At 34.5% G+C, this 19818-nt stretch overlaps 3 protein-coding genes across 3 annotated transcripts in view; 1 reads left to right on the forward strand and 2 right to left on the reverse strand.

Moving 5' to 3' along the window:
• Nucleotides 1-619: 619 nt before the first annotated feature.
• LOC112083025 lies at nt 620-3079 on the forward strand. The gene is made up of 3 exons (XM_024150746.1): nt 620-1450; nt 1833-2390; nt 2585-3079. The coding sequence occupies exons 1-3, from the start codon at nt 620-622 to the stop codon at nt 3077-3079; spliced, it is 1884 nt and encodes a 627-aa protein (XP_024006514.1).
• A 151-nt stretch (nt 3080-3230) lies between these two features.
• LOC112083026 lies at nt 3231-5277 on the reverse strand. Its single transcript, XM_024150747.1, has 3 exons — nt 4056-5277; nt 3602-3926; nt 3231-3504 (listed from the first exon to the last, which is right to left on the reverse strand). The coding sequence occupies exons 1-3, from the start codon at nt 5275-5277 to the stop codon at nt 3231-3233; spliced, it is 1821 nt and encodes a 606-aa protein (XP_024006515.1).
• Nucleotides 5278-18136: 12859 nt separating this feature from the next.
• LOC112083027 overlaps nt 18137-19818 on the reverse strand; it is a 2512-nt gene continuing 830 nt past the window's right edge. Inside the window, exons 4-9 of the mRNA XM_024150748.1 lie at nt 19317-19452; nt 19176-19231; nt 18817-18937; nt 18587-18730; nt 18420-18473; nt 18137-18337 (exon numbers count right to left, since the gene is read on the reverse strand). Coding sequence (XP_024006516.1) covers nt 18137-18337; nt 18420-18473; nt 18587-18730; nt 18817-18937; nt 19176-19231; nt 19317-19452 — 712 coding nt within the window. The remainder of the gene's footprint in view (nt 18338-18419; nt 18474-18586; nt 18731-18816; nt 18938-19175; nt 19232-19316; nt 19453-19818) is intronic.

Consider the following 19818-nt stretch of genomic DNA (forward strand, 5'->3'; position numbering starts at 1 on the left):
TAAACTTTGTAGATTGACTTCATATACAGTATTTATCATGTATTGATTGCTTCGGTTGGGTTCTGTAGACTTCATATGTAGTATTTATGATGTTTTGATTGCTTCATATACTGTTTTTTTAATGTTAAGATTGCTTCGGTTGGCTTCAGTAGACTTCGCGACTCGGATTGTACTTAGAATGTGAAAGTAGACTTCATTTTGTGAAAGTAGACTTCATTTTGTGAAAGTAGACTTCATTTTGTGAAAGTAGACTTCATTTAGTGAAAGTAGACTTCTTTTTGTGAAAGTAGACTTCTTTTACTGAAAGTAGACTTCACATATTGGGAAAGTAAACTTCATTTTGGGAAAGTAGACTTCATTTTGGAAAAGTTGACTTCATTTAGTGAAAGTAGACTTCTTTTTGTGAAAGTAGACTTCTTTTACTGAAAGTAGACTTCACATATTGGGAAAGTAGACTTCATTTTGGGAAAGTAGACTTCATTTTGGGAAAGTTGACTTCATTTTGATAAAGTAGACTTCATTTTGAAAATGTAGACTTTATTCGGGTATAGTTTCAAACTGTTACTAGTTTTTCTCATTAGAGCTTTGTTACCGTTGATGCAGGAATCTTTGTTAGATAATGGCCTCTGAATTCCCCAGAAGACTTTACACCAAAGGGTTTGAGCCAGTCCCGGATAAAAGCATCGGCTATTACGCTGATGATTATAGGCTGGTCCCTGCACTAAAGTCAGCTCTAGAGGAGGATGAGATTTACGAGTCACCGTTGGGTGTCTTTTTAAAGTTCCACGAGTTGGATTTTGGTTGGGCTTCTAGGCTGGTGCACCACATGCTGACCTTTCAGATAGTTTGCAAGCATAGGTACGAGATATGGAGCCTCATTGGTACCACTCCAATTCAGTTTTCATTGCATGAGTTTGAGGAGATCACCGGACTCAACTGCGAGTACGTGGATGACTTGGCTTTAACTGATCTTGCGCTTGAAGATGACACGCGTGCATTTTGGGAGCTAATGGGGGTCGATGCCGAGTCGGGCCTAAGCACTACCGAAATTATCGAAGCCTGTTCCAACTGCTCATCATGGTCTCGTGATGATAGGCTGCGGTTGGGTTATCTTGGGATCTACGCTGGTTTCATAGTGGCAATGAGACCCGGCTCATCCACAAATGTCAACCATGCCAGACTAGTGATGGATCTCGAAGGTTTTAAGGAGTTTCCATGGGGAAGAATTGCTTTTCAGCATTTGATCAATTCTGTTAAGGAGAAAGATCTCAGCAAAAACATTCATATAGAAGGATTTGTGCAAGCTCTTCAACTGTGGGTTTACTCTGCTCTACCGGATTTTGCTGCTGAATTTGGTGAACCATTTCCAAATGTTACTGAAGAACCTCTTTTGCTGGCTTACAAAGGATCCAGAGGACGAAAGAACGTCAAAGCCAACATGCTAAAACAGGTACTGTATTAGTGTAGTAGACTTCTATATAGTAATGAGTTTTCAATGTAGACTTCAGAAGTAGACTTCATGTGTAGACTTCTATATGTGTCATTAATAGTGTGTGACATTCAGGAGTAGACTTCTGTGTTAGACTTCTATGTAGTACTGTATTAGTGTAGTAGACTTCTATGTAGTAATGAGTTTTCAATGTAGACTTCAGAAGTAGACTTCATGTGTAGACTTCTATATGTGTCATTAATAGTGTGTGACATTCAGGAGTAGACTTCTGTGTTAGACTTCAGGAGTAGACTTCTATGTTAGACTTCAGGAGTAGACTTCATACGTAGTTTTCCGAGGCTTCATATGGCTCTAAATCCATTTATTAATTGTGTTTTTCCAGGCTCGCATACAGTCCTGCGTGGCTAAGGACTTGGCAGATATGTTTCCCGTGTGGGATGATGACGAACAGGATCCAGATATTGTCAAGATTGTCAATGCACTCCATGACCCCAATTTCAAGTTCTCAAAAAACCATTGGCCTTTGGAAGGTGTTTTGGGTGCACACATCGTCAAGTCAGAAGCCGGAAAGAGGAGCCTTCCCTCAGATGAATCAAGTCGCAAGAGATCCCGCACAGCCTCTGCATCTGCCGCATCATTCATTGGTGATGAAGGGGTCGGAGTTGTCGCTACTATGAAAGCGCACTTCGACCAATGCTTCAAAAGCTTTTCAACCAAGATGCTGAATGGTCTTGGTAGCTGTGAAAAGCAGATCAAACTTCTCACCGAGAAGGTTGAATCTGTAGAGCGTGCGGTAGAAGAGTTGACTACAGGGTCGGCGAAGCACACTGAGGAAGAGCCAACCCAGCAGCAGGGCACTGGATCCAAGAAGCATGAAGGGATTAGTTCCAAAAACCCTCCGCCTATACGAAAACATTACATGCAAACAAGATCACACAAAGTTAGGAACACTTAATACTAATGTCATTTGAATTCGAACATGTTTACTACTGTTATGTACCATGTGAGATTATTTACTTATGTTTTCAAAACTTGTTGTTTACAATTTTCAGACTATGATAAAACATGTTACTAAATTATAGCATTGGTGTACTCATTTGTATATTCATGCATGTTTCTGACAATAAACTGCAGAGTAATTCAGAGAAAGATGATGCTCCGATGAAAGCTAATGTCAACGTTGGTGCGTGTGAGAGTGTTAACGCCCCCGGGGATGCAAAAGGAAAGAAGGCTGCCGTGAATGAAGAAGAGGCCCCAGAGCCTAGTATTTGTGAAATTGACCCAAAGACGTGTGATGTTGACTTCGACGCGGTTGCACTTGCCAAAAATGCCAAAGCCAGAGAAGCGGCTCAGCTAGTTGCCCGAGCAACGAGTGCCAGACACCGCCAGCTGGCTGCGACACAGAAGAGTCCCTTCTTAGGAAACAGCACCGCAAAGGCCATCATTCCATCGTCGGCATCTCACTCTGGCCGTGCCCGTGGATATGATCCTTTTGATCAAACCGGTGTCAGGACGAAGCATACCACTCTAATGAACTTTATCAAATCGGTAGGGTATGACCAGGTTGCTTGCATTGGGAGCAGCTGTATACTTTGTGCAGCTTCCTTGGCTTCTTGCTTTTCCTCCTAGCAATTTCTAGCCATGATTGCCACCGAGACTTCTTCCGTCTGCCTGGTGCACGGCGAATGTCTGGTGGCAGACATATTGATGTTGGTCCTCCTTGGACCTCTGAAATTTGGGGATATATGTTGGCAGAGTATGCGGCAAACAAGTAGTTTTTTTAGTAAGTCGGACATACAAGGGAATCCACAGCTACACCACCGGCTAATGCAGCTGCAATAGCATGTGAACATGGGATCTTCTCGATATAAAACACACCACATTCACACATTCCATGTTCCAAATCAATAATACAATTCCTGGTTCCTCCTTTCACATAGTATCTCCAAGTGTCAATTCGGTCCACCTCCATTGCATCTGCATAATGTCCACGAATCGCCAGCAAATACTCCACTCCCCGAGTATTATGTGTTGTGAGACTCAAAGCATCCTCTCTGCGTTTTAAAAACCACCGACCAAGCTTCTCGTATGAAATCCAAGAGGAATGAAATGGGATATCCTCGGGCCTTCTTAAGTGCAGCATTTATAGACTCTGCGACATTGCTAGTCTTAATATTGTATATGTCTCCAACAAAATGAACTCGGGACCAAAGAGAGACATCGGCTTCTTCCAAATAGTCAGCAAGGTCAGGCTTGATCTGTCTCAGCTCCGCCATGTACCGGTTGTAGTCATAGAGGTTGTAAGCATAAGCCACACGTTTAACCAAGTACAACAGCTGCTTCCCCCTAAACTTTGTTACTATGTTATGTTGTAGATGGTAGTAGCAGATCCCTCGTTTTGCCCATGGGAAAATAGTTTCACAAGCTTTCTTAATAGAAATATGTCTGTCAGAAACTATCACCAAAGGATAACCATCTGAGACACATTCACGCAGTTTAGAAAAAAACCATTCCCATGAAGCATCATCTTCACCATCAACAATTCCAAAGGCCAAAGGAAAAATCTGAAAGTTTCCATCTTGTGCGGTGGCAACCAACAAAGTACCCTCGTATTTCCCTGTTAGATGACAGCCATCAACCACAATAACTCTTCTCATGTACTGGAAACCAGCAATCGATGCTCCAAATGCGAGAAATAGATATTTGAATTTGTTATTCGAATCTACATGAAGAGCTGATACAGTTCCCGGATTGGCTTTGTTCACTGAATGTAGGTAAGCTGGGAGACTCGCATATCCATCTTCAGCTGTTCCTCTGACCAATTGTTGGGCATATATCAAAGATCTGTAAGAGGTAGTGTAATCCATCCTGATGCCAAACATATGCTTCATTGAAACCCTGACATGTTCTGGTGTAAGTCCATCAATTATGCCGAAATAGCTTATAAACAGCTGGCCAATATACTTAGGAGTAGACTTCCCACGGTGAGCCATTCGATGGGCTATTGAACATGTGTGGTCTTTCACATATTTTGTCACCCAAAAAGTGGATGCATCATTCTTCACGCTCGCTCTAACCATCCATGCACATCCTTCCACTCGACATTTAGCCACAAACAGGTTCTTGGTAGACTTCTGTGTTTTAAAAGCAAATTTTAACATTATGGCAGTCAGTCTAACCTCTGATAACAGCTTCTCTTTTGTAGAGAAACTTGCCCCAACATATATATTATCAGACCATGACATGGGCGTGCTCCCTGTTTCACCATATCGGGTTCTGACCTTTTCAATACAGACTTCATCTTCATCATCATCTTCATCTTTCACTTTTCCGTAGACACTGTAATCTTCTCCGTCAGAGTAAGCTGCATCGTCGACATCTTCTCCATCGTCGTTCACATCAGAACTGTCTGCCTCATCATCGGTTGAATGTTCTGAATTTTCCTCAACATCTTCACCAAACTCTTCATCTGATCGTTCCTGGTTCTCCTCAGTATCCATCTCCACTCGACAGGACACACAAAGGTGTAACAAATGTACTCTGCTTAACGCAATCAAGCTTGAAACTTGTCTATCATTGGTGACATGCATTGGAGGTGTATCTGGAGCCATATTTTGCAACATTGAGACTGGTAGTGCGTAGGTTAACTCGATGATCTCAGTCCTCTTGCCCAAGTTATAATCATCTCGCGCCATTTCAGTAAGCTGCCCAAAGGTGCAACCATCGTTCAAAAACCACATTCTTCCACCTTTGCCAATGTCAACAACAAAATGCCATGAATTCTCCTTAAACTTCCACTCACCGTACACAACTGGAATTTGAGCCATCCTCTGAAAAATAACCATATAAACCGTATTAGCAAACACTGCATAGAGACTTTTTGTATCAAAGTAGACTTCACGATGAAGTCTATTTTGATAAGCTGAGTACCTTAAAAATCGAAAATTCTGATTCAACAAGACATATTCAATGAAACGGAATAAAAAACCCTAGGTAGTTCAATCACTAATTAATAAACAATTGTAAACAAAAAAATTTGAAATTTTTTTTTATAGATTTGCTTAAATGGCGTTTTTACAAAAACGTCTAAACGTAGACTTCTAGTGCAGACTTAGAACGTAGACTTCACTACGAAGTCTACTTTTATAAGCTAAGTATCTTAAAAATTGAAACTTCTGATTCCACCATGAATATCCAATGAAATGAGATAAAATTCAATGGGTAGCTCAATCACCTAATAAGAGGCAATTCTGAACCAAAAAGTTTGAAAAATATTTTATACATTTGCTTAAAACGCGTTTTAAAAAAAAACATAGGAAAGTAAACTTCTTATTTAGACTTCGAATGTAGACTGGAGGAGAAGTCTACTTTTTCATTGAGAAGTCTACTACTGAAGTCTACTAAAAAAAAGGTTATTTTTGCAATTGACCATTCCGTTGACTTTCCCTTCAGTAGACTTCAGGTGTAGACTTCAGGCAAAAAAGGTTACTTTTGCATTTGACCACCGCATTGACTAACACAGTAGACTTCTATTGTAGACTTCATGTAAGAGTAAACTTCTCTGGCAGTCTACGTTTGAAGTCTACTTTTTAAATAGAAGTCTACGGAACAAAATAGGTTACTTTTGCAAATGATTTTTTTTAGTAGACTTCACAATGAAGTCTACTCAAAAAAAATATTCCTTCTAAGTTTGACCGAACACAATAGGTAGACTTCACTGAGAAGTCTACAGTTTGTAGACTTCTTTGTGAAGTCTACTGAAGCTTTTTGAAATTTTTAAAATTTTTTTATTTTTGAAAAACATAAGTCAAACACAAAAATGACCTATACGTTTTTTAGTCAAACTACAAAAGTAACTTAAATGTAGACTTCGTGTGCAGACGTAAACAGTAGACTTCAGTTAGAAGTCTACAGTAAAAAGTCAAAATACAGTCAACTACAAAAATAACCTCTTTTCTTTCGTAGACTTCTTAAGCCGTCAGATGAAATCTACTATGAGTTTTTTTTTGTTTTCAAAGGATATCGAGTAGACTTCTCGTGAGGTTTAAAGAAGTCTACTTTTTAAAAGTCAATTGCAAAAATAACCTTATGTTGACTCATAGACTTCAGTATAGTTCACGAGAAGTCTACTTTCGCGATATAAAAACTGAAATGTGGAGAAATTGAAGTGCGAGGATTACCTTTGACAAAATTGAGCTCCCCTAAGTTTCTCTTATATACCCAGAACTTAGGATTTCACTGAAATTAAACAACCCAGGTGTCGAGTAAACCAGAATTCACCGCAAAAGGATGGCGCGAAGCATTGCAACTATGCCCAGATGTTTTGGAGAAGAAATTATGATAGAATGAGCAAGGTTATGAGTGAATGAGCTTAGATATTTGTTTTATTACAGCTATAAAACAGGTTGATAAGCATTTATTTCATTTTCATGGTTGTTCATGGTGGTTGAAGGTATTGAAGACGATGGCATTCTCGTAATTAAAAAGTCTTTAGAAGGTCCAAGAAGATTTTAGCCAATTAAAGAAAAATCGATTTATTAGATGTATAATGGCATTTTCGATAATAGTTTAAGTGGGAAGGATAAAATTGTGAGAAAATAACAAAAGTTGGAGAGAGAAAAAAAAGAGGTTAGTTTTGTGTTTGACTTTGAAATATGGGTTAAATCTGAAACTCTCCCTTATTTTTATATGTTTTGTCTTCTAATTCATTAATTTGTTAATTCAGAAACATCAACTTGGAAAATTTACATAATATTTGTCTGAATAATTTTTCACTTTAAAAGTTATTATATGATAACTTTTACTGAAATAAAACCAACTATTATTGAGGTAGACAAAATAAATAATATCATAAAGGTCGATGGAACAAATATCTTAAATAATACAAATAAAATTAAATTCTAACAGATAATCTAATTTGATATGTATCTGCTAAATTATTTTGAAATAAACGTCTTATTCATGCTGCATGCATGGGCTTATTTATAATTATGCATAGTTCAACAAACATATATTGTTAATATCAAAAAACATAAAATTCTTAATACAGTAAAATCTCTATAAATTAATAATGTTAGGACCACAAAATTTTATTAAGTTATCGTGATATTAATTTATCTATAAATTAATAATTATTAATTTATAGAGGAAACTTATTTTTCACCAACCTTCTTCTTAATTTTTTTTTTCAGATGATGTTATATTTAAGAATCTAAACTCATATGCTTATAAAATGACATATAAAATTTGAAAATTATGATTACTAATCATAGCAATCGCAATAGAATAGTTGTTTATATTTGTTATTATATTTGTTAACTGTGGACTGATCTATATAAGAATATAAATGTTTATTACTACAAAATTTATTAAAAGGTTATGGTTATTATTCTTAATGTTGGTGCTGAAATTGAAGATAATACCATAATATATTTTAAAATAATTATGCGTTAAAAAATCAATTATCATATCTAAATTTTTTTTCACAAATTTTGAATGGAGATAAAGAAAACAATATTATAAGCTATTAATGTAAATAAATAAAGAGGTGATTTTATATAAAATTTCAAATAAAAATGAAGAACACATTAAACATATTTTAGTATATTATATTTTATCTATATATATACATAAGAAGGTAATTTAAAGACAACCGGTTTTCTACTCTTTCTGAAACTTTTCTTTCGTGTTCTTCGTTTTCTTTTTGGCCGGTGCCGCGTTAATCCGACGTCGGTACCGTGCTGTAAATGCTTCTCGGAAAATAAATTCCGGCAAGTCCGGATCTGTGTAAAATAGTTTTGTTTTGTTTCTAGTTTTTCCGGCGTTTGTTCGGATCTTTTGTTTCTGTTATCGGATAATAATTTCCGGCAAAGACCGGTACAAAATTCCGACATGATCGGATTTTTTTTGCCCTATCTTCTCCGATGTTTGGTTCCTCTTATAAATGAGGCGGTGCTTCAGATCCATTGGTGGGAGTTGTGATTTCACTTCATCAAATGTTAGTATCATCCTCTCTTGACTGGAAGATAGTTCTTCCCTGAATCCCTATGTTCGCCTTCAAGGTAAAGGGATGGGTTTTGAGATAAAGATGGTCGGTGGTGGAGAATAATGATGAAGTTAATTTTTCAACATTAACAATCGCTGGATTTTAATGGAGAAGAAAGAATTTGGCAAAGGAGCAGCAGTTAAAAGGAGGATGTGAATCCGATTGGAGTTTATTCAGAAGACTCTTCGGATATCGGCTGTTAGGCGAAGCTCTGAACGGCGATGAGATCGGCGGCATCTTCTCACCGGCAGTCAACATTCAACCCAAGAGTTCCACGTGTATTCCACGTGTTGTTTAATACTCAAACCTTATCTCATAGGTTTTGGATATTATTTGGGCTTATTTTTGTATCTTGGGCTTTTGTAATTGCTGTAACTTGCCTTTGGGCGTTCGATATAATCGAATTGGACGACAAAAAAAAAAAAATCTATATATATACATTAATTTATATAATTATTCATTTATGTTTATGTTAGGACCATATATTTACATAGGGGTTTCAAAAAAATTATTATTTTATTATCTTATCGAATTTGATGGATTTTTACACTGGCTCGACTCGAGAGCAGAAAAATTTATTAATTTATAGTGATTATTAATTTATCGAGTATTAATTTATAGAGGTTTTACTGTAGTATGTGAATTCATCAGTTCTGATATAAATAAAACGCAAGAGAATCAGGATTACCTATTTAAATTAATAATATAGGGTGCACCTCCTACCATTGAAACATGTCCTACTGACTATAAATTTTCGACATAAAAAAACGATCATAAAATTCAATAATTGTTCATAATGAGATTTAAAAATATGATGATATATGTAACATACGCACCCTCAAAATGATGAAGTGGTTTAACCGTGGTAGAGATGATGAATTGAATCATTTTGTTGTATGATCGAACGGTGTTACACGATTGTATTTGAATTACAGCAAAATCATCGATTTCAGACCATGATCCCTCAATCAGTAAACAATCATACTTCTTAATGAATTTCTTTGTAACTCTGTCCTGAATCTTATTACCCTGACAGAGAACATAAAAATCAGTTATTAGGCATTCGGTTAACAAAATATATAAGTAGATTCTATGATAGATATCATATTTTTACCTCGATATCTATCATATTCATATCAAGAGTAGTCTCTTGATGTCGAGTGTACTGCTTCCACTTCTTAATTAGTTTAAGATGCACAGTCTATTCTGTGGTAGACTGATCAATCAGGAATTTTGTCAATAAGAAGAGACATTTTGTTTTCTCTTGAAGTCTGATTTAGAGAATGAGAGTCTATATGTAAAAGATAACTATATATATATGAATAGGAAAGGATTTCACGTTTTAGGGTTTTATTGATATTAACTTAACTAATAAGAAATATATTAGGTAACTGAAAGATTATGAATCAACCAAATATTTGTAAATCTTGATTATCTTAAATACAAAAATACGTAATAAAATGTCATGTACTATTCTCTGAAATTATAATAACAAAGATCATATATATATATATATGGATACTATATCAATCATTCAGTATCTATACAAACTTTCATAGCATATTTTATTTAAAATCTCAGAGAATATATCAATCATTCAGTATATATATAAAATCACTAAGTTCTTAATGATTTTATCATGTAATACATAAAAAGGTCATTTCCATTATTTGGGAAAAATATATTACAAAAAATATCATAGTATCCGAATTACAATTGTGTGAAAGAAGGTAGAAATACGTAAAAGGTAAAAAATGTAGAATGATTAGTGCTTCCAAGGAAGAGTTGGTTGCAAAATTTCCTGAACATGACAAAACAATAATAGATTTTTTTAAAATTCGTCATATATAATTAAAAAATATAAAGAAGATAAAAATTAGTAACTTACCAAATAGTTCTACTTTATAAGCTTCTGGAACGACATTCATGGTCTGTTTCTGTGAGTTACATTCTTTTTCGACAATGAGAACCTTTGACCCTGCTTTAGACTTAACTCAGGATAGAGCAACATACAACTGACCATGTGAAAAAACAGGTCTAGGCAAATATAAACCAACACTTGAGAGTGTTGTCCCTGACTTTTATTGATGGTCATAGCAAATGATACCATCAGTGGGAATTGTCTCCGTCTCATTCTGAATGGGAATTTGCCTTCAGGAGGTGAAACAGACAATCTAGGTATATAGACTTTCTGACTGAGTGTATGCCCTGTTAACACAATTGCTTCAATGATATGATTAGCTAGCTGAGTCACTTGAAGTCTGGTTCCATTGCGTAACCCACTGTTGGGATCAATATTCCTTAGCAACATGACAGGTGCTCCTATACCCTCAACTTTATAAAATGATTAGCCAAACCAGAAATCTTTATGTTATTCAAAAAGTTTGGAGTATAAACAGTACTGTCATGATTCGAAGTATCTGATGGATCTATAGAATCTGAACTTAGATAGACTCTCTCTTCACCTGTTTACAGAGAGAAGCAATTTTAATAAGAAATTATTAAAATCATAGTACTACATACTAAACCAAAAAATACAAATAACGATTATGTATATAGATTATACCTCGAAGAACAGACATCATAATCATACATCATCATTAGTTGGACATAAAATTGCTCTTTCCTGGAAAAAGTTAGGATCGGTTTGGTCTTCAAATCCTAATCCATAAACAGATTCAACAATAGCCTTAATCGGCTCATTGCACTCTGTTATCAAAAGTTCCTCGGGCATATCAATCATGACTTCCCCTGTATTTGGTAGATTAACCTTACCATCGCCTACCCGAAGTATCCATTCAGAAAAAGATTTGATTTCCTCTGCAACACTTGCATCAATGTCTGCCAATAAACGCATGTTTTTGGTTAGTTTCAAAACTTAATATTTGTCCCATAGATAAGAGGAACATAGAGATGCCCTTGTGATATCTTCTCTTCCACCACCAGTTATAACAGGCAAGACTTGTCGGAAATCACCACCAAAAATAACAACCTTTCCACCAAAAGGTTTATCTTCATGCCTAGGTATAACATCACGCATACTCCGATCCAAACTCTCAAAACAAAATTTACTCATTATAGGAGCTTCATCCCAAATGATTAGTGAGGCCTCAGCCACTAATGCAGCTAAATCTGATCCTGGATGCATATTGCAAGTAGATAGCTCATCTGGATTTATAGGAATTCCAAATCGTGAATGAGCTGTTCTTCCATCAGGCAATAACAGAGCAGCTATACCACTACTGGCCATGTTTAATACAATTTGTCCTTTAGATCGAATGGCAGCAGACAAAATTTTCCAGAAATGTGTTTTTCCTGTTCCACCAAATCCATATAGGAAAAAAACATCACCTTGATCTAATGTAATAGCTTCCATTATCTCTGAGTATACTTTCATCTGCTCTTCAGTTAAACCAGAAAGCATCTTATTATGGATAGCAGACATCTCATCCTTATCATAATTCCTTTCATCAAATAACAATCGATTAATGGAAGCATTATGATAAACATCAGATGAAAGAGGCATACCATCAAAAAAAGCCAAAGAACTTCCATTGCTATGCATAATTATCTTAATTGCATCCAATGTATAATTTTTGAGCTGGTCTTCAGAAAGAGTTAAATCTACAACAAATGATGGAAACAATTAATAAAATATAACACAATGGTAATGTCCTACATGTATTTTGTTCCAAATAGTAAAGGAAAATACCTTCTCTGTTTTCTAGTCTCCTTCGTCGATGTATGATATCATCTGAAAGAAGTTGCCAAGTCTCATTCCAAACTCCACATGGATTAAGAATACTATCCGTAATGAGCATAACAGCAAACAGTTTCCTTAGAAAAGATCCTGATCCCCAAATGCTTGCTTCTTTCAAAGCTTTTATGTATTCAGTGTTATCATCTTGCAAACCCAAAGCATAACATGCATCCTTGAATGTAGGATATAAAACATTGTCAACCGTTTTCAAAAAATCAAAACTGGTTGGACATTGGATCATGTTTAGCAATACACGTAAATAGTAAAGCAGACCACATGCTACAGGAACATATGTTAGTCTCCCTATAGTCATACCCTTTTGTCTTGGCCTCCACTCAACCTCTTTTCTGTCGTATATAAACATTAATGGGAATTCTGCATAGGTTAGATTATTCGATATTTCAGGGTATTTTGCGCAAGCTTCAAAGAAAGCAAGTAACAATGAACTCTGAACTAATCGGCGATTAAGAACTGTTTCTACAGGGTCATCATCACCATACACGCATGGTTGCTCCCCAGGAGAAGGAAATATAATTTTTCCACAGGCAAACTTCTATAATGTATTGCAAATGCAAGTATACGCCAAGCTGCTTCGCAAGCAGATACATATCTGTTGATAAATTAAGCAAATTAGAAATAATCTAACATAAGAGGAAAACAACAATAGAAGTGTTGAATTGTTATAATTGTAAGTTTGATAAACAATAAATACCTGCATTCAAAATACTCTTTAATCTCATCTTTAGTAACTTCAGATGCGTTGTCACCATCCTCGTTCCCAAACTCACCAATATCTTTGGCATTATTCTCGATAGTAGCTAGAACTCTATCAAGACCTTTGTGGATGTATTTGAATAAGTACTTGATTGACCTAGCTTTTGTACACCACTCCACATTGATATGTGCTCTATAACGCAAAGATAACTTCCTGTTATATGGAACCACCCAACTGTTATCAAGTCTGATACCATTTTTCTCAACAAAATCATCAGTATGTCTCCTCCTATAATGTGGAAAACCAATGTTATCAACAACAGTCCGATCACAGTATTTCTTTGGAAACATCTTAGAGCACCTTCCATTTACCATGCATGGAGAACTCTTATTTATATTACCACATGGACCATGTATCATGTTCTGCTTCACAATTTCATATAACTCAGGATCAGTTTTTTTATTAGGGATCTCAGCTGATATTACTTTATCTATTGACTCAGGTGTAGGAAATTTGTATTTGGATGCTATCCAAATCAAAATATAAGCATGAGGAAGTCCTCTCTTCTAGAATTCAATTGTATAGATTCCTGTAACATAGTATAATACATAATCAGTAGAGTAAAATATATGGTTTTTGTAGATGAAATGACAGAAACTCGATATATTAAAACATACCACAAACAGTTTCACCGAACAATTTTTTTTCAGTCAAATCTGTCATTAGGGATTCCAGCTTCATCTTGAATATACGACAACAAATATCAAGCTTGTCTTCAGGTTTCAGATTTCGTTTCTGGCAATACCTAACAATCTCTGGCCAGTTTGGATTGCAAGTAAAAGTGATAAATAAATCGGGAAATCCGAAGTATTTACAAATAGCCATTGCATCCAAGTAATTGTTATTCATGTACCTAGAACCACCAGTAAAAGATGCAGGAATCAAAATACGTTTTCCAATATTAGATAGATCACTTTGGCCTTCATTGTGCGCTTCCACTAAATTTACAAACTTCTCAGACCTGAGTTTTACTTGGTTGTCCCTGAAGTATCGTAATCTATTAGCTTCAATCATTGTAAATACGTCGACCAAAAATTGCTGGTATAGTTGTTTAGACAGAATTATTGCCTGAGATTCCATCAACCTATCCTGAATTCGATATGAATAACATTCTCTCATGCTGATAGTTTTCCTTTTTCTTTCCTCTTTATGTGAAAATCCATTTTCGATACCAACTTGATAGCCATATTCAGCATAAGGAAATAACAGAGGATATTGCAGAGCTAGATAACCGACGTATAATTCACTGATTCTTCGAAGACTTCCATCATTTGCTTCTAACATAATGTCTCTCTTGTCTAACCCTTCTTCGAAATCACCAGGAATTAATGCAGCTACTTCTGTTGCAGTTGGCAAGTTATGTGTTCTAGCATCTTTATCTCTCTTGGCTATTAGAACCATTCAGACAGTATCCTCAATATCTGCATTTTGGTACCTGTCCTTGTAAGAACGAAAAGCTTTAACCAACGGATTGCAATGATTTAACATCTTCATTAAAGCTTCAATTAACTCAGGCCGTAGCTTGTTGTCAATTTTTCCATTCTTGCTATAAAAGAAAACATTAAAATATATTCAGAATCGGTCAGAGTAAACACACTCAGAATTAAATCAATCAATAAATAATTATGTACCTTAATGAAAGTTCTCTGTTATGAATCTCATTAATCGTATCGTGAATATAAAGCTGTAAGAACTTGGGTGTTTCATTTGCATTAGGCATCAAACTACCAATAAGATGGTAGTTTTCACCATGTAGCTGAAAAACATGTGGTCCCTTACCTTTGTTTATATCATGATTTATTTTACCTCCTATAGAGGTAAAAGAAAACATCATGTTATATGCTCTGATGTTTTCACAGAAATGACGACAAATCTCATCATCACTTGTCAAGAGATGTAACAGTAGAGGAGGAGGTTGTTGTAACATGGGGAGCTTTACTTTTCCTTGCATACAACACAGCGTGAAAATGTATGTCTTCATCTTTTTTTCTTGCTGATCCTCTCGTTAAACCACATACGGACCGAGCAGTGGGTACATTGATAAACAGGGTCGTCATCATCGTGATAACCTATAACATGACGAATTTTAATTTATTATATATCAGTAAAACAGTAAGCTGATACATACAAAGTAAACTATGTTACCATTAGGCTGAATCACAGGTCCAATATCTACTTGAGATTGAACAGTACTACATCCAAGGACGTCACGATCATTTGAAGGTGTATAATTCCTTACTACACCTTCTAAAGATAGTGTAGATTGTAAACCACTTGGATCATCGATTGTTGAAGTTCCTGACAACACATTCATGTTCGTGAAAGTGAATGATATCAAAAAATTTAATCATAATGACGATAGACTATAGAAGACCTTGCAATACCCGACAATAATAATATTTGGGAAAGTAACATGAATATACATACCTGAAGCTTGAATATTTGCATGTCTCTTATTCAACATAACATGTCTCCTATTAATCTTTGACAATCTTTGATTCTCAAAAATGGAATTGCTAATGTTACTTAGCGGGTAACTTTGTGATTGAGGAATATGATCATTGGATGTATCTGTACAAATATTGAAGAAATACTAACAATTATTAAGACGTCCAATATTAATTTAAATTCTAAGACAATTCCCCTATAAACTTATACATGACTTTACCTTTCCTTTTCCTTGCAGAATTTGTTACTTGGTTTTTAGATAAAGCAGACGTCGATGAAGTAACATAGCCTATTTTTAGTAAACCAAACTATCAAAATGGTAGATAAGATAAAACATATTTTCTCTGTCATATACATCATAAATATACACTAATATTGCAACATATAGAATACTTGTACCTGATTGTGAAGTAGTTTTAGGTGATTTATTACATGGTTGCATTGCTTTCTCCATAGCAGAGTTCCAAAACAAAACAACTATTAATTGATAATATGAAGGACACCATTGTGATTAAGCAATCTCTTTAATTAGGCGAGTATATAAACAATCATGATATAACAACTAAGTTATTAAGGATACGTGCAGACTCTATCTTTTACATGTGTTGTATCTTGAAGGATCATCTCTTTGTTTCGCTAGTTGATGTAGATCAAGTAAAGAAAAACTCATTATATAAAATGGGAATGGTATAAGAGAAAGCGAATTAAAATAAATATAAACGTACGTGCACTTCTAGAACTTTTAGATGGACAACTCAATTCTAGATTTTCATTTCTTGAACTTGAAGGTCCAGCGTAGAAATTGAGATTTTTTGGAACATCTGTTATGTTTCTATCGGGTAAAACATATTTTCCAACAATCGGTTGGTCTAATTTTTCTGTAGATGAATAAGAAACAAAGTAGTTATATTTATAAGAATTTAAATTGATTAAAAAGATATTAAACTAAATGAATCAATATATATATAAAGCTTGATTATAATAAAAAGAAATATATATATAGTTGGCAGAAGCTGATTTGAGCCATAACATGGAGTGAATGGGCTTGCTAGATATTATAAAGAAAATATTTCAGTTAGAAAAGTGGTTTCATTCAGGACAACAAAAACATAAAGAAGAAGGGTTAAATAATACATGTTTGTGTGACAGTGTAATTTTCTTTTCCTGTTACTGATGTTATAGGAGAATAACAAAATATCAAGATAATACAGTTGTCAATGAATAATATGATTACAATGAAAATAAATATACTATGTACTTGGACTAAGTTGGTTCCTTTTAAGACAACTTGAAGCACTAGGGTTATTTCGGGTATTATTGATATCTCCCAATATATTTCAGAAAACACCAGGAATTGAAATTGGAACTGGCAATGCTTTTCGTTTAGGGGTAACTTCATTCTGTCCATTGGGATCTGTATATAATAAAAACTTCAAGGTTTCACTCCATGTTTATTAACTAATTACGAAACAATCATAAATAGTTGAGCAATATAAGTTGTTTAATTGTTTCATCTTGGCCGACTGGAAATAAATATAATACGTACTCAAACTACACTGATTCCTTTTTCGAGTACTTGAAGTTCTCGGGATGTTCTGAATATTACTGATATCTCCCAATATATTTTCGAAAGCATCAGGATTTGAAATAGGTACTGGTAATGGTACTCGTGCAGGGATAACTTGATTATGTCCATTGTGTTTAGTAAATAATCAAAAAATAGATATAAAACTTTTAGATAGACCATTTATAAATGAATTCTTAAGTAATAAATTGTACTGAATTAAGAATATCAAAATCCGAGTATAAATTTGAGTTTATTAGTGAATGAACCATAAATTTTATACCTGGGTTGATGAAATCAAATTTCGGTCTTTTGGTTAAGATGTCATGTTCATTATCCATTGCAGAAGACGATTTTTTGTTCTTTTTCATTTTTCTTCAGATTTGTGCGAATGTAGAGAATCGATATATGAGTAGGATATATTTAATATTAAGAAATGAGAAGTAGTAGGCATCTTAATAGGATAGTTATAATATTCTGAAGATTTGTTAAGATTACAAATAAATTGAGAATTTATCTGAACATGGAAATTTTCAGAATTAAGTGAAGTTGATTTGGTTATAATTGGTTGTGTAATATTCACCAATTAGCAACTATATACGACATAATAGGGTAGGTATGATTGTTCTTCTAATATTGTAAAATGTAAATATATTTTTATATTTAAATATAGAGTTGTTTTAGGATACAACTCTAATCGTTAGTGTAAAAAAATGTCTGTATTGCCAAAGTAATAATGGCTCCATATATTTTGCATGAATATTGTAAATGTTTAATTGCCATGCAGAATTTCTTTTGATATTAGGCTTGATTGTCCAAACAATCCCTATATGAAACGGTATTTTGCTTTGTTATTTATACTGATAAATGAAAATTCAGCATTTATTAATTAACATAGTAAAACATAATATAGTTAAAAATTCCTGCTTTTATTAAACTTCCAAATAACAAATTTCCAGAACATCTGAAAACAGAAAATGAAAAATCCTAAGGGCAAGAAACAAAATAACCGAAACATAAACAATGAGATATTGTAGTAGATCCTAAGAAACAAAGCAAGCAGGATAATGCATCTTGTTAAAGAAACGAAGACTTCAGTCATCAACTTTCTCCTTCTTAACAAGCTTCAGAGAAATCGTTTCTTCACTCGATCCAGTCTTCATGTCCACAGTGAAAGGTTTCTTAGAAGTAGACTGCTCTCCATTAGGATCATCCAAATCAATCATCTCCTCGCTTTTCCTTTTTGACTGTGGTGAATTATCATCTTCGCCACTGTCAAGTAACATCTTAGGAACCTAAATTGACAGGTGTGAACAAATACTGTTATTTATAGACATATAATCTTAATGAGAGGCATCTAATAACAATATAGCATACCTGTTCATCGGGAGTTATAAACCCCATTTCTTCAGACTTGACATCAGGGGTAGTCTATAAATAAATAAGTTAACAATGATCAAAAGACAATGAAATTGTTGTAGTAATATGAATAAATAGTTTAGGGATCAAACCAAAAATTCGGATATTTCTGAGAATTCTTTGACCATGTCACTTTGGGTCACAATCTTTGTAACTTTGTAGACGTCACTGTTGAAAACGATGTTTGAACTCTCAATAGATAGTTTGAACAGATAAGTTTTCCCACAAATGTTACTAATTGGAAGAGGTAGCACGTCTGGGTCTTGGATCTGCACGCAGATTAGCAAACATATAATTTTGTAATATATATAGTAAGATTGACTATAATAGAGTTGATAGTAAACTGAATAAGTACCTCTTCCACAGATTCAGTCAATTGTGTAGCTGTTTGATTTACAACTTCCATGGCAAGCTTATCAAAGATTAAGAACTTTGTTTCGCCAGTGTTGTCCATAACACGGAAAGTCAGCATAAACCTAAGTTATCATAGGAGAATATATAAATATTAATATATTTCGTAAATAGTTAAAATATTTGTTTATAACTAAAACTTTTGTACAAACTTACGCTGGTACGACACTTTCAACATCATCCTTACATTTGCCACATTTCCATAACTGTTTAGCAAATGGCTTCCCAGGATATTGCTCTTTCAACAAATTCATATCAAGAGGAAACACCTTTTTTTAGCATACTTTGCATGACATATAGTACCATCCAAACTCAGTGTCGATCGACATGATGGTAGCCATAGTCACACTTTTCTCAACCTAATCATTTAAACATTGCTAAACTTTTAAAAAATGAAGAGCATATGTTGTTTAAGAAATATGTGTCTTAGAATGAAATAAATACCTCAGAAGCACCAAGTATTTCACTTATTATCCGGCGAGGGGTATGTAAAAAGAAATCATCTCTTACAGAAACAGAATTGACAATGGTCAATTGGTTAGGGTGTGTGTATGACAAAGTCACATCATCCTTTGGTAAGCTGTAAAGGAAATTAAATTGATGCATTTTAGTAATATGAAAGTAAACTAAAAAGCAAAGTGTAAAAGTTTTTGTTTTTATAAATATACCGGTATTTAAAAGCATTTATTTCAGGGAGATCAGGATCTGTCATCTTAATTGAAGAACTGTAACAATTACCAATGCTCCAAACACCTAAATAATGAAATGGCTTAAAAGTTATGTATAGTTATAAAAAACGATATTTTGCTTGTATAACTAAACATTTGTTTCTTGTCTTGATACAATCTTAACTTTCCAAATTGTAACACGAAAGCAATGGTAGCATTGGTTGCATGTGTAGCAACACTCTCCAACTTTCGGCATAATTCCCCCAGAGACACAATTC

The sequence above is a fragment of the Eutrema salsugineum genome, unplaced genomic scaffold, assembly GCF_000478725.1.
Source record: "Eutrema salsugineum unplaced genomic scaffold, Eutsalg1_0 scaffold_7, whole genome shotgun sequence".
NCBI lineage: Eukaryota > Viridiplantae > Streptophyta > Magnoliopsida > Brassicales > Brassicaceae > Eutrema > Eutrema salsugineum.